Genomic DNA, 16,631 nt, shown 5'->3' with positions numbered 1-16,631 from the left:
GCCCCGGCCCCCGGGCAGGGCTCACAGGGCCCCGAGCTGGCGCCTGCCCAGCGCCGGGCGTGTGCACGGCCCGCCTGAGGGAGCCTCTCGCCCGCCCCCTGCCGAGCATCCCGCGGGCAGGCCTGTCCGGCCCCCTTTCGAACACGTGGGCCCTGGGCTCCCTTAGGCGGGGAGGCTGCAGGGAGAAGGGGAGACGGTTTTTTGGGAGGGGACAAATAATGAAAAAAAACAAGGAGGGGAGCACTGGTCTGAGGTTCAAAACAATTGGCGGTGGGGGGGCACGTGCACCCCCTGAGTGTGGTGGTGCACCCCCTGCACCTTTTTGGTGCTGCCTGCAGGTGGTCACTGCTTGCCACCCACTGCCTAGATTGCCCGGTAGCATCTGCGGGCAATCTAGGCACGGAGCAGGGCGCACTGGGGCAGTGCCCACCAGCCCTCAGATGAGTCCAAGGAGCCAGCCTAATGATACCGGCAGTCCTTGACTTAAAACACTTCGAGTTACAATGTTTTGCAGTGATGCCGTTTATAAACTGAAGCCCCGTTTCAACTTTCTGACGTCAGAAGCTTGGTCCGACGCCACGCCGGCAAACAAGTTCACTGCATCGCTTATCTCCCTGGAGAACATCTGTCCAAACTTCCTTGGACATTTTCTTTAAGCAAGCAGACAAGACTCCAGAAAAACCTGCAGCCAAGGCTCTTGAGAAGACTCCAGCCAAGAACCGGTAACTTGGGTAAATTCAAAAAGAAGTTGGACGAACACCTGTCTGGGGTCGTGTGATCCCAGCGTGTGCTCCGGCCAGTGGCGGGGGGGCGGCGTCGGTGAGCTTCCGGCCAGTGGCGGGGGGTCAGACTAGATAATCTGTTCAGGTCCCTTCTGACCTCAAACTACTATGAAACCCTTCAAAAATCCAACCAAGAGCCTTTCAAAAAGTCCAGCAAAGTCACCTCAAAGAAGTCCTTCCAAATCAATATGATAGCTATTTATGATATAAAAACATTAATGTAGCGATATTACTCATCTATAATTGATTGAGTACAAAATTCTGGGTTATTTTTAGTGAAAACAGGGTATCGGGCCTTGGTCAGGAACCAATCCCCAATGTTTCAACTTAAGACGCAGTTTTCAGGAACCAATTATGTCATAAGTCCGAGAACTGCCTGTACTTTGCTCCGAGATGGGAGTGAAAGCAGCCCCACAGTCCCCAGGAATCCTCCCAGCCAGAGCCTCCTTCCTAGTCAAGGGCAGGGCCGGCTTGGCCAGGGCCAGGAGGAGGTTGACCAGGAGGTACCTGGACTTGATGGGGCCACAGACAGGGACTAAATGGCGGGTAGGCAGCCCTCAGCATGGGTACCAGTGTGGCAAGTGAAGGCATTTTGCTTGGCACATGTGCTTTGAGGTGGACCACAAGGAAGGGGTTGGACTGTGTTGCCGCAACAAGGATCAGGCCCCTTGCAGCTCCACCCCTGGCATGCTGACATCTTACAAGTTGAGGTTGCGGAGGTTTTTGGCACACTGCTGAGCCCTGATCTAAACTCTGCCCTGACACAGCAGGGACCTGATACCCTCACCTGCCCCAGGGGAGCCACAACAGCCAATGTCCTGCTTCTGTGAAGTGCTGTCAGTCTCGGGTGGGAACCAGGCTTGCTGAGGCCCCCCCTCCTGTGGGCAGGTTGCTGAGCCTCAATCACTAGGGTTGCATGTGGGTTGCAACTCCAAATGGGGTCGCAGCATCAGCAGATGGGTTTGTAAGGGTGGCACAGGCGATGTGTGGGCAGGGCACATGCCTCCCAAGATTGGCTGCCACCAAAGCCACCACTGACTTCTGCAGGCAGTCACTGCTCCCCCCACAACCCAGCTGGCCTCGCCACAACACCGCCAGTCATGGGAGGCACCTGAAGAAATGGGGCCAGAAATGGGGTCCTGCTGAGGAAAAGTTTGGGAAGTACTGCACCAGGGAACTGATGCGAGCAATGGATGGAGAAGAGGCCTTTTATGGCAGTGCGTAAAAATCCTAGGCTGAATTCAGGGTTTCACAGGGCATCAAGCCCCAAGCAAGTCCTGGGCTCCAGAGCGTCCAGGTAGGTTCTGATCTGAGCATTCTCTGGGGCCCCTTTCCCCTGAGTCAGGGCAGAGGTTAGACAGTGGTTTCATTCCCCATGGGTTGCATAGGGCTGGTGCTGCCTCCGGCACTAGGTGATGTCTGCAAGTTCCTTCCAGCCCCACTGCTCTACGAGTCTATGCATCAAAGTTTGGAGAGGTTTGGATCCAGCTGTCCTTCCCATCCTCGTTCCTGCAATCGACCAACAGGAATCACTTGTGCTGTCGGATCTATCAAGGAGCCACCTTTGGACTACAGATCAGGCCATTTTGCCCCCGAGCACTCCAACAGGAGTCTGGTGCTTTCGGATCTATCGAGCCACATTTGAGCTATGCATCTGGCAATTATACCCCTGAAGGCCGCATCCAGATGACCACGTTCGTGCAGTATGTGGCACCACAGACCCATCTGTGGTGCCACACACAGCACATTCAGGCGTTCCTCATGCTCCTACATGATGTGCCGCTGCTACTTGTCCCTGGAGAACCAAATGTCTGCACTTGTGTGGACACAGCTGAAGAATCCAGCTAAGACTCTGCGCGTGTGGTTTTTGCTCCTTCTAGTTGTTTTATTTATCAAGGAAACAGTCTAAGAATGATGCCACAGTCTCACCCATAAATCTTTGTCTTGTCAAAGGCTTATGTTGCATGGGAACTGGGGTTAGACTTAGTCACGGCCTCAAAGTGAGAAAGTTATTCCTGTTCTGCAACCTAAGTTTCCTTTGGATGCAGTGATTCTCCCTTTTCTTCCCTCATCAGCTCCACAACTTGCAGCCTCCCAAGGACAAGGAGGGTGCTCTGTTGGGTCTGGCCTCTGCACATCCTTGATGGAGAATTCTGTTTTAGAAATGCTATACAAGCCCAACATGAAGGCCATTGTGGCTGGCATAGAAGGTTAGTAGAAATGAATGAAAAATATGTTTCTGCAATTTTTTTTTAAAAAGCTCTCTTTTGTCCACTAACTCCATCCTAATTAGTTCACATCTGTACAGATCCAGTTTGGATACTACCCCAAGGTGGTAGGGCATATGAACAGCTTCTACCATTGTACTATTTGGCCCTCTGTAAGTTAGTTATCTGGCTCCTGAAATGAACAATGAACCATACTTTGCCAATAACATTCTCAAGCAACTTCTAAAGTTGCAAAGACTCTGGAAGCTAATCTACCTGATATAAAATGGATGTCTGATACAAAACTGTTTCAGACACAAACTGTGTGTAATAGTATGCACTTAGCTGGGCATCAAGATACATAGTCTGAATGCCTTTCACAAAACCATTCTGACAATTTTTGATAAACTATGGAGTAAATGCAACCGCATTTTCAGCACAGGACTGTGGAATTATTTTCATAACCACTGTACAGTAGCACAAGCTAGATAGAGTTAGTCAGAATAGACAGTCTGATTCTTCACAATCTCCTAAGAGCAAAACACAAGCAGGATCAAAAGAGGTAATCACAGTTTTGTGATGCAGAAGGGCTTTTTGCAAAGCCTTCTCTCTTCTGAGGCAACTGTGAGACTAGAAAAGTGACAGATTAAAATTTACGTATCTTTAGTATCTATCTGAATTCAGACTCACTGTTTAGTGTGAGATGCAATCAAACTGATGAAGCTCCTTAGTCAGAAAAAGCTAATCTTTATGGACTATCAAAAAGCTTTGGTACATACACAACTTTCGGATCATTGGAAACTTGGATAATTAGAGGCTGCAACTCTGGAGAGCTGAAGTTTCATAAGAGTTAGTTCTCTGGCTGCAAAGTTTAGGAGCACCCAGGACAGGAAGGGAAGGAGGCGAGCCTGCCAACATACATCCCTCAATCTGGAACCAGATCAAAGTTTCAGTTCTCTTTGGATTAGAGCTTGTGACTGCCTACCCCTTCTAAATTCTGAGTATGTTATTTTAATTTCAGCTATGTAAGGTTCCTAAATTCTTCAGAACTGAAACCAAGTTTGAAAAGGCTGCAAAGAAATCTAGGAGCTTAACACACAGGTTAACACAGCAAACATATTGAATATCTAGAGGTAAGTTTATAAAAGTTGACCTAATTGTGCGGTATAGTAAGTAATATATGCTTCAGGAACTTTTTTTTTTTTTTTTAAACAGAGGGCCATGTCTTTTTATTTATTCTGCAAAGCCCATAGCACATTTTGGATATAGTAAAATAAGATTTTTCTTACTGCTTGAAAATCATTAAAGTTAGGTAATATCTACAATCTGGTATTTCTATTTTTTTATTATTTTGCACAGTAAATTTGAATGGATCCTTAAGAAGAATGAAAAAAAAAGCACGATCACTGCTTCAGATTGTATTTTACTTTGCAAGCAGCCAGATAAACTGACAGCAGCACAGAGCTGGGGACTGTGCACCCCTTGAAAACAAGCTTACTCATCCTTGAATGAATGGAGTGTTATATAACTTGTGCTGTTGCTGCAGCAAGTTTCCCACCCCCTGTCTCAAGATGTTGCCATGATATAGAAGTGCAGCTTCACCATCTTTACTGCCATAAAAACACATCCTGTTAAAAGTAGAATAATCTTTAAAGGAGCATAATCACCTGAAGTAATTATCTTAGCAGAATGAATCAGATGCATTAACAATACTTGTGCTAAAGCTCTTGTTCTTTAGCATTCTGTTATTAAGAGCTGACACAAAGGTTGTACTGTAATCCAAATCTTGAATAGTTTAGTAGAATTAGAGGATAAAAAGATGTGTGGCTTTAGCAGGTAAGCATTACAGTCCTTTGATACCATTATATATGCATGTTGTCCAGCTCTCCAAAAGATCACATATACATACAAGCCTCTGTCACACTCAGGGTCAAACACTGGCACTGGATATGGTTTGGTCCCATCCACAAATACTACATTTCAAAAAGTTTCAACTTTTAAGACTTTGTCCCTTGCCTGGGATCTGATCCAAAACCTAGCAGATCATCCTAATATCCCAAATTTTCAAAGGAGAAATTCCTCCAGAATTCCCTGTTGGCCTTATTACTTGCTGCTTGCACAGCTACTTGTTGATTTAACCTATGCTCTACCTTTCATCTTGAGATCTGCCTTCCCCAACTAAGCCAGTGGCCAAGGGCACTCTCAAAATAATAAAGAATTGACCTATTTATACAAAGGATCATTTTTACATTCCCTTATGGACATATAAAAGACACCCCTTGCCCCAAAGACATAGCTACAAAGCATAGCTAAAAAGACGATCTCATTTTTGCTTGTAGCTCAGCCAAACCTCCTTCTCTCTAGAGGTAAGGGCATCTGAAAGGGGTAGAGGTTACATCCCTAACTTTCCTGTAATCGTTAGCACATCCTTCCTTTCTGATTCTACCTGAACATGCTTAGGTGAGTTTAATTATTTTAACTGCCTCACATATTTATGGCATCAAGGTCCCTGCCTTGGATTCTAGATGCATTTTAATTCAGTTTAATGACATTTTCTCTAAATCTATTGAGAGTCAGATAGTACCCTCGGTAAGCTGACTGCAATATGGACTTTGAGGTACACAGAGAAAGAAATGAGCGGGCAGGTCTTGCTTCTTGGTAGTGCTCCTGCGCTGGTCAAGGAAGAAGTACAGATAGCTTTAAGACCAGAATTCCAGAAAGGCTCAGAACCCCCATGAATCACACAGCATTAGTTATAACATACCACGCTTCCCTGGAAACTACATGGAAAATCCTCAAACAATTACAACCCATACTAGAAGAAGACCCAATTCGTAAAGAGATCTTTTCAATTAAGACCCAATTCTTAAACAGATCTTTCCAGAATCACCCATCCTAGCCTTTAAACAAGGACTGAACTTCACCAATCTCATCACCAGAAGCAAGCTTCCTACGGCCCAAAGCACACCAAATGATCCAGACCATGCTGGGACAACAAATGCAAAACCTGCCAACACATTTCCACCACCCCCACAATAACTACACCCAACTACAGAACCATCAGCATTCCTGGATCTTATACCTACACCTCCAGAAATTTAATATATCTCATTGTAGCAGGACACTAAGACATGCCTGCTCCTTAAGGCTGAAGAAGCCTGGCCAGGGAGCTCTGCAGACCAAACAGCTCACCAGCTGTAGGTGCTGGGGTAACAGCCTAAGGTAATAATTGGCCATACTGCCAACATCACCTGGCAGGCAGGAGGCAGGGTTCTGGGATATATAAGCCCAGGCTATAGCTAGCAGACACATTCTCTCTAGTAGTGGGCAGGAAAGGAATTCCTGTCTGCTGAAACTACTTGAAGCCTAGTGCTTGCTGCCTAGCTTTCCTTGCTACTACCTGCTCTGCTATCTAGGTGCTATATGCCTACAGGCAATCTCCCAGGTACCTGGATAGGGGTGTGTTATTCTGAGTGGAAACTTGTTCCTTTAAAGGGGGATAGCATAGTTGTTCTTGTTAGCATTTAAATTATAACCTAGGGGCTTGTGTTTGTGTTCATGTTTGCCCCACAGGATTGGGATGAGGCTTGAAGGAGGTTGGAGGCCTCATCAGTGCTGAGAGAGAATATGATTTGGTAGAGCCCAGAGTGCTAGAGGGGGTGCAGAACCAGGTGCCCAGGAGAGAGGCACAGAAAGCCAGTCACCGGGGAACTCGGTGCCTGCATGTTGCAGACAGACAGGAGCCAGAGGGTTCAATATCAAGGGTGTATGGAGTTGACAATGGTAGAAACACCTGTGAGGTGTGGGACATGTGTAGGGGAAGTCAGAGCATGTATGTACTGTTTGGTATAGCTGGATGCATGAAGGGCAGCCTTCCACTTAATAAAAAACATTAATTATTTACTAACAAGGCATGGTAGGTGAGATAGGTGGGTAGGCTGATGCAGAGGTCAGCCTCAGGATGGTCCCCTGTCACACTCATCCAGTGCACTAAATGTTCTGATGGAAAACAGGTAAGAGAGAGACCAAACAACAACTGTGTACCAAAATGAATACACACCAAAAATCTATCAAAGACAAAAATACCCAATTACCTGTGGTGCACACGTCTCACAAAACAACCACTCTCTCTCCAATCTCTCAGTTCTAATCCTCAAAGGGAATTTACAAAGCATCTTTCATAGACAGGCCTACAAACTTCACTTTGTAAATCTACCGGATGCAAAGAAGTCATGGACTAAATATAGACATTGGATTTATAGTATAATATAGTACAATTCCTGCTATCCAATAGCTTCTCTACATTCTATCACCAGGTCAACATTCCCCCATTTCTCCCCATGCCTACCTGTCTCTCACCTATTAGCTCATATTGCTGCCTCTGATTCCCCACTGTCACACATTCGCATTTTCACAGACCTGTATTTTGCATATTGACTTCTATTTCATCTAGGAGAACACAAAACAACAGCAGACTCTCTATGCCTGAAGAAGGGTGTTTGTGCCTGAAAGCTTGCAGAGAACAATTTTCCCAATTACTTAGTTGGTCTAATAAAAGATATCACATTTATCCAAAGAACTTTGTCTGCCAGAACTCAGAAGGCACAATTGTAGACAACGGAAGCTCTTCAATTCTGAGCTCTATACAGATCTTTGTGGTTTTCTACTGCTTGGGTTCAAGTGATACCTTACTTATTTATTCATCACCTGCAAGATGCTAGAATGATGAAAACCCCCCCACTAAAACACATGATTAATTGTGTTATTCCTAAAATATTAATAAAAAATCAATACGAGTCCTGTTACTCCTGGATTCATAATCAAAAAGTTAAGCATGTACTTATCTGCTTTGTTGGGCTGTAGAGTCAAAATGTTAAAGCTTAAATTTTAATGCCCAGTGTCAAATACAGGTCCACAGGAAAAAAATAAAACAAGAATCAATTTATAACTCAAAAACCAAAATCCCAGTCTGTAACAATTATATCATGATCAAAGAACTGTGGGAAAAAAGATAAAATGAGAGGGTTGTTCCTGAGTTCAGATATTTTGTACGTTGTATCCCAGCCTTCTCTGTCTTACAAGCCATGATTATAATGAAATGTAGTTAATATCTAGGTCATTGTTAGGGACCTAACCAAATTCAACGCAGAAGTGGGGTGTACAACATCTCCTTTAAACTTTCATGTTCCTCTACATGCCCCTCCCCCACCATTGATTGGAAGAGGAGCCCCACTGCTCCCTCCTGATTGGCAGGGAAGTGAAAACCATGGTTTTATACATGGCGTGCTTTTTGCCTCCCCGCCAATCAGCAACAAGTATCAGGGCCGCTGGGGCTCCTCAGCCAATCAGTGGGGGTAGGCAAAAACAGCACCATATTTAAAACTGCAGTTTTCACCTCCTTGCCAATCAGAAGTGAGCTGCAAGCGCAGCCCCTCCATCAATCATCAGTGGAGGAAAACACGGGCAAACCTGTAAGATTAAAGGAAATGCCGCTCACTCCACTTCCACTTTGAATTTGTTAGATCCCTAGTCATGGTGTTCTTTCATTAATTAAAATCACTGTGTATTACTAGCATTTGAATATTAAGTTTTAGGTAGTTGTGATTTTATACATTCTGTACAAATTGTTAACATTATTTTTTCTTTTAACATTATTTTTTATTTAATGCAAATGACTCTGAAGAGTAGATAAGTTTTTACATTTGCTTCAAATTCTTAACTGTGCACTCTAGGAAATTCTGTTCTTATATAAGATTGTCTATCTAGCATGAAAAATTCAGTCACAGTATCATGTTTCAGTCAGGTTTATTGCTGGAAAGCTGTGAGACAGGAAGTATCGCATTTGATCCTTTTTTGGGATGTGTTGGCTGATATTAAAATGCTTTTCCTTTCTAATTAACTCAAATAAAAGAAAAAGAAACAAAAACAACAACAACAACAAAATCCTATGTAATAATAAGCAACCCAAATGCCCAGGTTAAATCCCTTTTAAGTAATTATGACCATCTCTTATGTTCCCCAGAAAGAGCTTGTTTTTGCTGTCACATTGGAAGATTTAGTACAATAATATTTCCAGTTTGCTGGAGCAGAAACTTGCCTGCTTTACGAGAGGGCAGTGCTGGCTTTTGGAGACATCTGGTGAGAGAAGTTTTAGCTGCTGGATGTGTTGTACTGAAAGAACATGCATGGATGCCCACCATACTCTTGATCTCCCTCTTAATGTGTTGGGGTTTTGAAGGAGCTGGGAACAGGGAAAGGAGTTTGTCCAAGGGGGAAAATATGGGCAGAAAAGATGCAGAGGGTCCTGTGTATCTTTTTTGCTCCTTTTACTGCCTTGTTTCATGCTTCCCATCCTAGCCTCACACTCATCAGTTCTATCACGGCCACTCCCATTCTGATGAACTATATCAGAGGTTGGATTAAAAAATCATAATGGTCTCACTTGGCTTTCAAACATGTGACTCTATAGTTAGCACTAGTGAATTGCCCATCAAGAATGATGGGGAGGGGTGGTAGGCAGGGACAGAGCGCTGCCACCCACCACCCCATGCAGCTGCTGCCTCCCAGGAGCAGCAGTCGGCGGGGGGTTGGAGAAGCTTGCCCCGCTGTCCCCTCTGTCCCCCTCCACCAGCACCTTGTGCCGCTGCCACCTCCAATGAGCAGGGTCAGGGGTGAGGCCAGCACCCTCCGCTCCATTTCCTCTGTCCCCACCGACATGGCGGCGCTCCGTGGAGCGCTCTGTGCAGAGCACTCTGATTGGTTGTTTCAGTAATCATTGTTATTGGCTGCCAAGACAAGCAATCAGAGTGCTCCAAGAGCATTACAGACAGACAGACAGACCAAGCCCTTTATATGTATAGAATTATTGAGATTTTATTAATAGTGATTTTCTGGACATATACACACACTCATCCCAAGCACAGTTTAGTATGTCAGGGAGGGTAGCGGAGCAAAAAACCCAAGAAACTGATTTTTAATTGGTCTGATGTATAAGATCTGCATGAGAGATCCCATTTTGACTGATTTTGAGGGTAGAACAGAGCTTCTGTAGACCTTAATATGTCTGGACTTACATGGCTGGTGAGATGGGAGAGTTACACCTGCATAAGATAGGAAGGAATGTGGCATTGTGGATAGTGGCATGGCAGGTTTTTCTCAACATTGAAAACTGATTGTCTGGTGGAAAGATTCTGATTGACTTAGTAAGAGGTGAATAGGGCACCTACAGCTAGATAAGCAGAAAGGTAGCATTTGAAATTAAGCATGGAACAATCACTTCAACTTTGAAAATGTTTTATAAACCTTTATTTATTAACTTAGCTAATTAATAAAGATAAGAAATGTAGATACATCTTAAGTTAAAATAAGGCTGAGAGAGGCCAATAACTCGAATTTGGAAATGCAGAGTTTATTTGACCTTATAATATTTGTATTTTTGAAAAAAATTACACCTAAATTCCATGTAGAATTTTATATATTCATTTGATCATGATATGATTCAGCCCTGTTCTGCTATGTGTTAATGACTATAACCGGATGTTTTAAGTGGGAATTATGCAATCTGGAGCCTTGGAACATGTGGGTTTATATCCCAAACGTCGTCTTCTTGTAGGAGCTTGGTTGTTTCTTATCTGTTACTCAATTCACTATTTTTAAACACTGGGACAATAAGACTTCCTTCCTGGCACCATTTTTCTATCTCATTTATTTAGATGTTAAGCTCTTCAGGATAGGAACTGTCTTCTTCTATATGACTTTACAGCACCTAATACAGTGGGACTTCACAGCAGTACAGTAATATGAACTTACTAGGGTATAGGTCAGGGATCACCAACCCACAACCCATGGAGACTTTGGATCTGGCGTGCAGCTGTGTCTCTGGCAGCATTCAGCACTGGAGTTCTCCCATTGTGCTATGCTACAATGGGGCACCTAGAACTCTGGTGGAGAGGGAATGCTGCCTACACTGTGCCACAGTTGGATCCCCAGGGCTTTGGCAAAGGCCATTTCTGCCCATGCCACACTCCAGTCAGGTGGTATGAGTTCTGGCAGATAGGGGCATGCAGCATTCATGATATGAATCACATAGTCCCTGCTCTAGCCTTTCCAGGATGGGTGTTACGTGCAGCCCAAATCCCAGAGTGGGTGCTGTATGCCAGTGCTGGATACAGAATGCAGAGGGGAGAAGTCCTTGGGTCCTTCCACATGCCAGATTCAGTGCCTGCTCTGCTTGGTCTCGGACTGTGCTGCACAGTGCCTGCTTCAGCTGATTTAGGATCTGCGCTAGATGTCACCCACCCTGGACTGGCTGGAAGGGGTTCTATGTGCAGCTTGTGTCCTGGACTGGCCAGAGTGGGTGCTGGATCCAGCATGTAGTGTGGGAGGAGTTCCATGTGCCCAATCTGCTCTATAGGCCTGGTCCTGTGCCATTCATTGCAGAACCAGATGAGTTTGACACCTCTGCTCTAGTTTTTTTAAGTCCCAGCAGGAACATCACTACATTCTAGTCAACATTCCCAGCCTTTTTTGTGGCCAAACCCAATGCTTCTAAGGAAGGTGGAAGCAAGTTTGTCCTGTAGCCCTCCAGTCAAGTTTGTCCTGTAGCAACAGGACAAAAAATTCCTTTCTGCCCCCATGTGGCAACCAGCAAAGCCCAAGTGCATGGGATAGCCAGAAACTTTTCATGCTGCCCTGCAACCAGGGGACCACTAGCATGATTCCACACATTTAAAAAGTCTCCTGACTATTGTTTACTGGAAACTTAGGGTCTTTACATTCAAATTCCAAGAAGTTACCCAATCTGGAGAAAGAATCTTCTCCCAGAGCTTCAACTATAGCTCTGTTAATTGGAGAGGAGCACGGACATGACAGCAGACTTCAAATACTTGAAGGGCTACCATGAAGAAAAGGGAAAGCACCTTTTCTCTCTTGCTGCAGAGGCAGACACAGACCAATGGCCTGAAGTTGCAGCAAAGTAAGTTTGGATTGAATATTTGGAACAATTTCTTCACCGTTAGAACAGCAGACTGTCTAGGGAAGTTGTGGACTGGAGGTGTTCAAGAAGGTCACATCACTGGAGGTGTTCAAGAAGAGGTTGGACAGCCACTGTCAGGGATGATCTAGGAGTAGCTATCCCTATGTATTACCCATGCTTCTGGGCTTCGCTGGTTGCCTCCCCGCCACACCCCTTTCACCTCTCATCTTTTCTGCTACACATGCTAAGGTGTTTTTAAGCCAAAGTCAGACCAATCACCATATTTGGGGTCAGGAAGGAATTCTATCCCATGGTCAGATTGTGGGTTTTTTTGCTTTCTTCCATAGTGCGGGGTGTGGCCCTGTACCCAGAATCTCTTGATCATATATTTACAACATTATAAGTGATTGGAAGCTGGTTCGAATCTATAACACAAAAGAAATTCAGTGTACATAAATGGCTTTTGAAATGGCTGAAACTGGTTTAAGATAAACCTGCATGGATGTAGTATCAGACATGACTGATTTAGGTCAAATTGGTTTAGCAAACTTCTGCGCTAGATCCCCTCCAGTCAAGTTAACTCACAGTCCCTCAGCATTCCAGGATGTTTTGCACCGCCCCGCAAACCCCCACCCCCCACAGTGTGGGCGGGTTAGCCTTGGTTCAAGGTGTCTGCTCTTGTGGAGCAGGGAGGTCTGTGATAGCTTCTGACCTGGGCCACTGCAGGCATGTGGCTGCATTTCTGGAATCAAAAGGGAATGTCTGGTCACTTGCCTATGGGTTCAATCTATGCAGTTTAGACTAACCTACGAGACTGAATCAATTAGCCTTGGGTTTTTTGACTGTCTGTACTTATAGAAGCAGGACATTGGCTGCCGTGGTTCCCCTGCTTTACCTGTGGCAGGTTAGGGTAGGTTTATGTTGTGTCATGGTTGAAGGTAGTCTCACGTAGAATTTAGATCAGCAGTTCCCAGACTGTGGGTTGCGACCCCAAATGGGGTCACAACATCAGCAGATAGGGTCACAGAAGTGGGGAGTTGGGAGTGAGGGGCCATACTGAGAAAATGGGGTCATAAATGGGGTCATGCTGAGGAAAAGTTTGGGAAGCACTGATTTAGACTATGTTTTGTTGGAATAGGGATGATCCTGCCTCAGGCAGTGGGTTGCACTACAATGGTTCTCAAACTTTTTTGTACCAGGACCTATTTGTAAACATCAATGGCCAGTCCTGACCCAGTGGCCCTCACTCTCCCTACCCCCAGGCCCCAACCCCCCAGTGTGTGGGGTATGGGGCAGGAGGGGGCCCCAAGCAGCCCCTTGCAGGCTGGAACTCTGCCAGCCTACAAGGGAAAAGCCATGGTTTCTCACTTTTGCCACCTTTAAAAGAGAATCCATTTTTAAAGCTTTTTTGCCACCCTTTCATATATTCCTGCGACCCACATTTGGGTCACAACCCACAGGTTGAGAAACACTGGACTAGAAGACCTCTGGGGTCCCTTCCACCCCTGCTTCTCTGTGATTGTATGACATCTAGATATAACTTGCCAAGGTGACTCCTCCTGGTCACTTACTTTGGTCATACTTAAATATAGGCCTAGTTTGGTCTGTGTGCTGGGGAGGAGGAAGGGTGGTGGAAACTTCTGCCTTTTACATACAACACATTTCTCTGCCTTTTGGCTCAGATCAAGCGTAGTTCCTATACTTACCTGGCAGGGGAAACACCGTGACAACCAAGGCAGCTTTCCTAGTTGCAGCCGAGGACAACTACTCTCCTGGCATGGGGGTAGGAACTGTGAAGGTAATGTATAGTTAATCTCCCACTTAGCTTCTGGAGTGGAAAGATCTTGGCTTTATGCCCACTTTATGGAAATGGGAGACTCCTCCCTAGCTTGTTCCTGCAGCCATACAGCTAGGGCAAGCAAAACTTCCAGGGCAGCTGAACCCCAAGCCTCCAGGCTTGAGCCTGCACGTAGGATGCCCGCCAAAAAATTTGGAAACATCTGAAGCCCCCGCTGGGGGCGGAGGATGTTTGCTGCTAGTAGGGCCACTTATGGTTCTGGACTGACTCATGGATTTGGAATTGATTTGGCTTGGAACACAGAACATTAAAAATAAAGATCTGTTCTCATGGACCCTGCTGGCAGATGAAATCAAGAGCACCAGGGTGCAATGCTTTCTTCAGACACAGAGTGCCACCAAAAGGCAAAACGCCTTCCCCTGGCACAGGGGTATATGTTATAGCTGGTCTGGTCTAAGGAGGCCGTAGGCAGACAAGGCTCTTTGGGTAAATCGGATATCTTTTGGAAGTCTCATAAAAGATATTGGATTTACTCAAGGAACGGTGTCACCCTGGCACAGGAACGAACTGAGTGCGTCGTGCAGCAGGCACACGACCTCCACGGCCGCTGGTGCAAGGCAAGGCACAGAGGGGCTGTGCAGCCTTACAGAGAAGCTAGGCACTGCGCCCCCCAAGCTTGTGCGGGTCTGGGAGCGGCAGCGACGAGGCGGGCACCACTCGCATCTCCAGCTTTAGTAGCGGGGATGTCGGGGGCGGGCCCAGTCCCTCCCGCGGCGGAAGTCAGCGCACGCGGCCGAGCGGGGGAGGAGCCGCAGCGCCCGGCCTCCGCCTGTGCTATGACTCACCCGTGCCCGGACCCCAAGTCCGCCAGCCCCAGCAACCCGCGGGCCTTCTTCGATGTCGACGTCGGGGGCGAGCGAGGTGCGGGCGGGGACGGGACGGGACACTGGGGTCGCCCGCCCCGGAACGGAACGTTCCCGGCCCACCGGGGGGGCGCGAGCCCCGGCGGGGAGAGCACGTTCTTGGGCACAGGGGTAGCGAGCCCCTAGTGGGGCATGGAACGTTCCGGGCGGGGTCAGGAACCCCTAGTGGGGAATGGAACGTTCCGGGGCCGGGCGAGGGGAGTCGCGAGCCCCTAGTGGGGAATGGAACGTTCCGGGACGGAGGGTTGTGAACCTCAGAAGGGGACTGGGACGTTCCTGGGCGCGAAGGGGTAGCAAACCCTAGTGGGGAATGGAACGTTCCCGGAGGAGCAGACGTTTGGGGGGGGCGGGTGGAGTGGAACGTTCTGGATGGGAATGGACCGTGCCGGCCGGCCCGCCTCGCCCCGCGTGGAGCCCGCTTACAGGGGCCGGGTTCCCGCTGTCCGCGCGGGGCGGAGCGAGGCGAGCTGCGGCTGGAGCCCTTCCCCCAGCAGTGAAGCACCGGCTCCGATCCCCAGGAGGGGGCACTGGGGATCCCAATGTGTGGCCGTGCTTAGGACAGAGGAGCCTGGCCTGGCCTGGCTCGGCTCTCTTCGGTACTTTAGGAGCCCAAAGGAGCGCCCTGCGTGCCTATTGGGCTGCCCCCCACACCAGCTCAACTTGGCTCAAACACCAGGGGCAAGGCTGGGCTGGGTGCACCCTGTGTGGGGTGTGACCTAGCACCACCCCCTGCCCCGCTGCATCCCCATCACTGACCCACCCGCTCAGTGGAGAAAGGGCTATAAAACCTGCCTGCACCATGTCCTGCCTTATGCTGCCCTGCTGCGCCTTCACATGAAAGCTGGGTAGTAACCAGCTGTAGAGTTGTTCCCTGTTTTCAAGCACTGATGTTCCAGGTGGCTGGTTCTCTCTGGAGCTGGAGACCCCTTTATTTTAAAGTGGGTGATAAATACTTTGCCCATGTGGCTGGTCTGAATATACTGCACCATTCACCCATTGATTGTATAATATATAGAAGGTGAAGCTGGGGCTACAGGATAGCACATGTATTGCCTGTGGGTGCAGAGGGGGACTTGTTTCCTAGGGGGGTCTGTTTGGGGAGGGTGTGGAAAAGACAAGTTACAGATCCAGTGGCAAGTCTCAGGATCGCTAGTTAGTTACCACTGCAGGAAGATCCCCCAAAACTATCCAACCTGTGTGTTAGGCTCCTGGCACACATTACATGTAAGGTGCAATTAACCAGTTGATCCTGTCCTAAGTTGTGACCTAGCCACATGTTAAAGCAGTTCCTGGTGTCAAGGAATAAACCACAAAGTTATTCCAGAAAAAAAATGCATACCTTTAAAAAAAATTAGTTGAGCCATTTCACTTGCGTTGTAATTGCCTAGCTAACTATTAATTGCATTATTCAAAACAGGAAGCTTAGAGAAGAGTTTATTAAATGCTATCTTACCAAATGGTAGTCACTTATTTACAAACACTAATTTGTTTTTGCTTCACTATTAGATTTACTACTCTTACCTGTTGTTTTCAGTAGAATGACAGTATCTTAGGCAGTTACTTGAGAGCTGAAAAACTGACTGTCAGGCTGATGAGAAAACAGAAGATCTGAGAAGCCACCTTATGAAAAAGTGAATGTTTTAAGGATTCATTGACCAGCTGTAGATTAACTAATTTGCTAAGTAAAAACATACATTTATCATAGTAGATTTGTGTAAAGGGAAATTGCTTACTCTGTATCTTAAGCTACACGAACACAGTGTACTCCATTTAAATGTGTATCTTTGATACTGAAAACAGGCTATGCACTCACCCACAATACATATGTACTTACTCAGATTGAATGCTTGTTAAATACACAGCGTTGTCAAGATCATGTCATTAGCAGCTATGGAACTGACTAGAATTCATTTTCCAGGCTTCTAATAGTTGCTATTAGCACCAGTG

At 46.6% G+C, this 16,631-nt stretch overlaps 1 protein-coding gene across 3 annotated transcripts in view; it reads left to right on the top strand.

The window, feature by feature from the left end:
• The first annotated feature begins 14,550 nt into the window (after window positions 1–14,550).
• Window positions 14,551–16,631, top strand: part of PPID (peptidylprolyl isomerase D) — a 29,375-nt gene continuing 27,294 nt past the window's right edge. For all 3 annotated transcript variants that reach the window (XR_003093954.1, XM_006023160.3, XM_006023159.3), the window contains exon 1: window positions 14,551–14,682. Coding sequence is in view for 2 of the 3 variants with exons in the window: in XM_006023160.3 (XP_006023222.1) it covers window positions 14,598–14,682 (85 nt within the window). In the remaining variant the exon portion in view is untranslated. The remainder of the gene's footprint in view (window positions 14,683–16,631) is intronic.

The sequence above is a fragment of the Alligator sinensis genome, unplaced genomic scaffold, assembly GCF_000455745.1.
Source record: "Alligator sinensis unplaced genomic scaffold, ASM45574v1 scaffold1223_1, whole genome shotgun sequence".
Classification (NCBI taxonomy): domain Eukaryota; kingdom Metazoa; phylum Chordata; order Crocodylia; family Alligatoridae; genus Alligator; species Alligator sinensis.
This window is presented reverse-complemented; position numbering and strand designations above follow the sequence as displayed.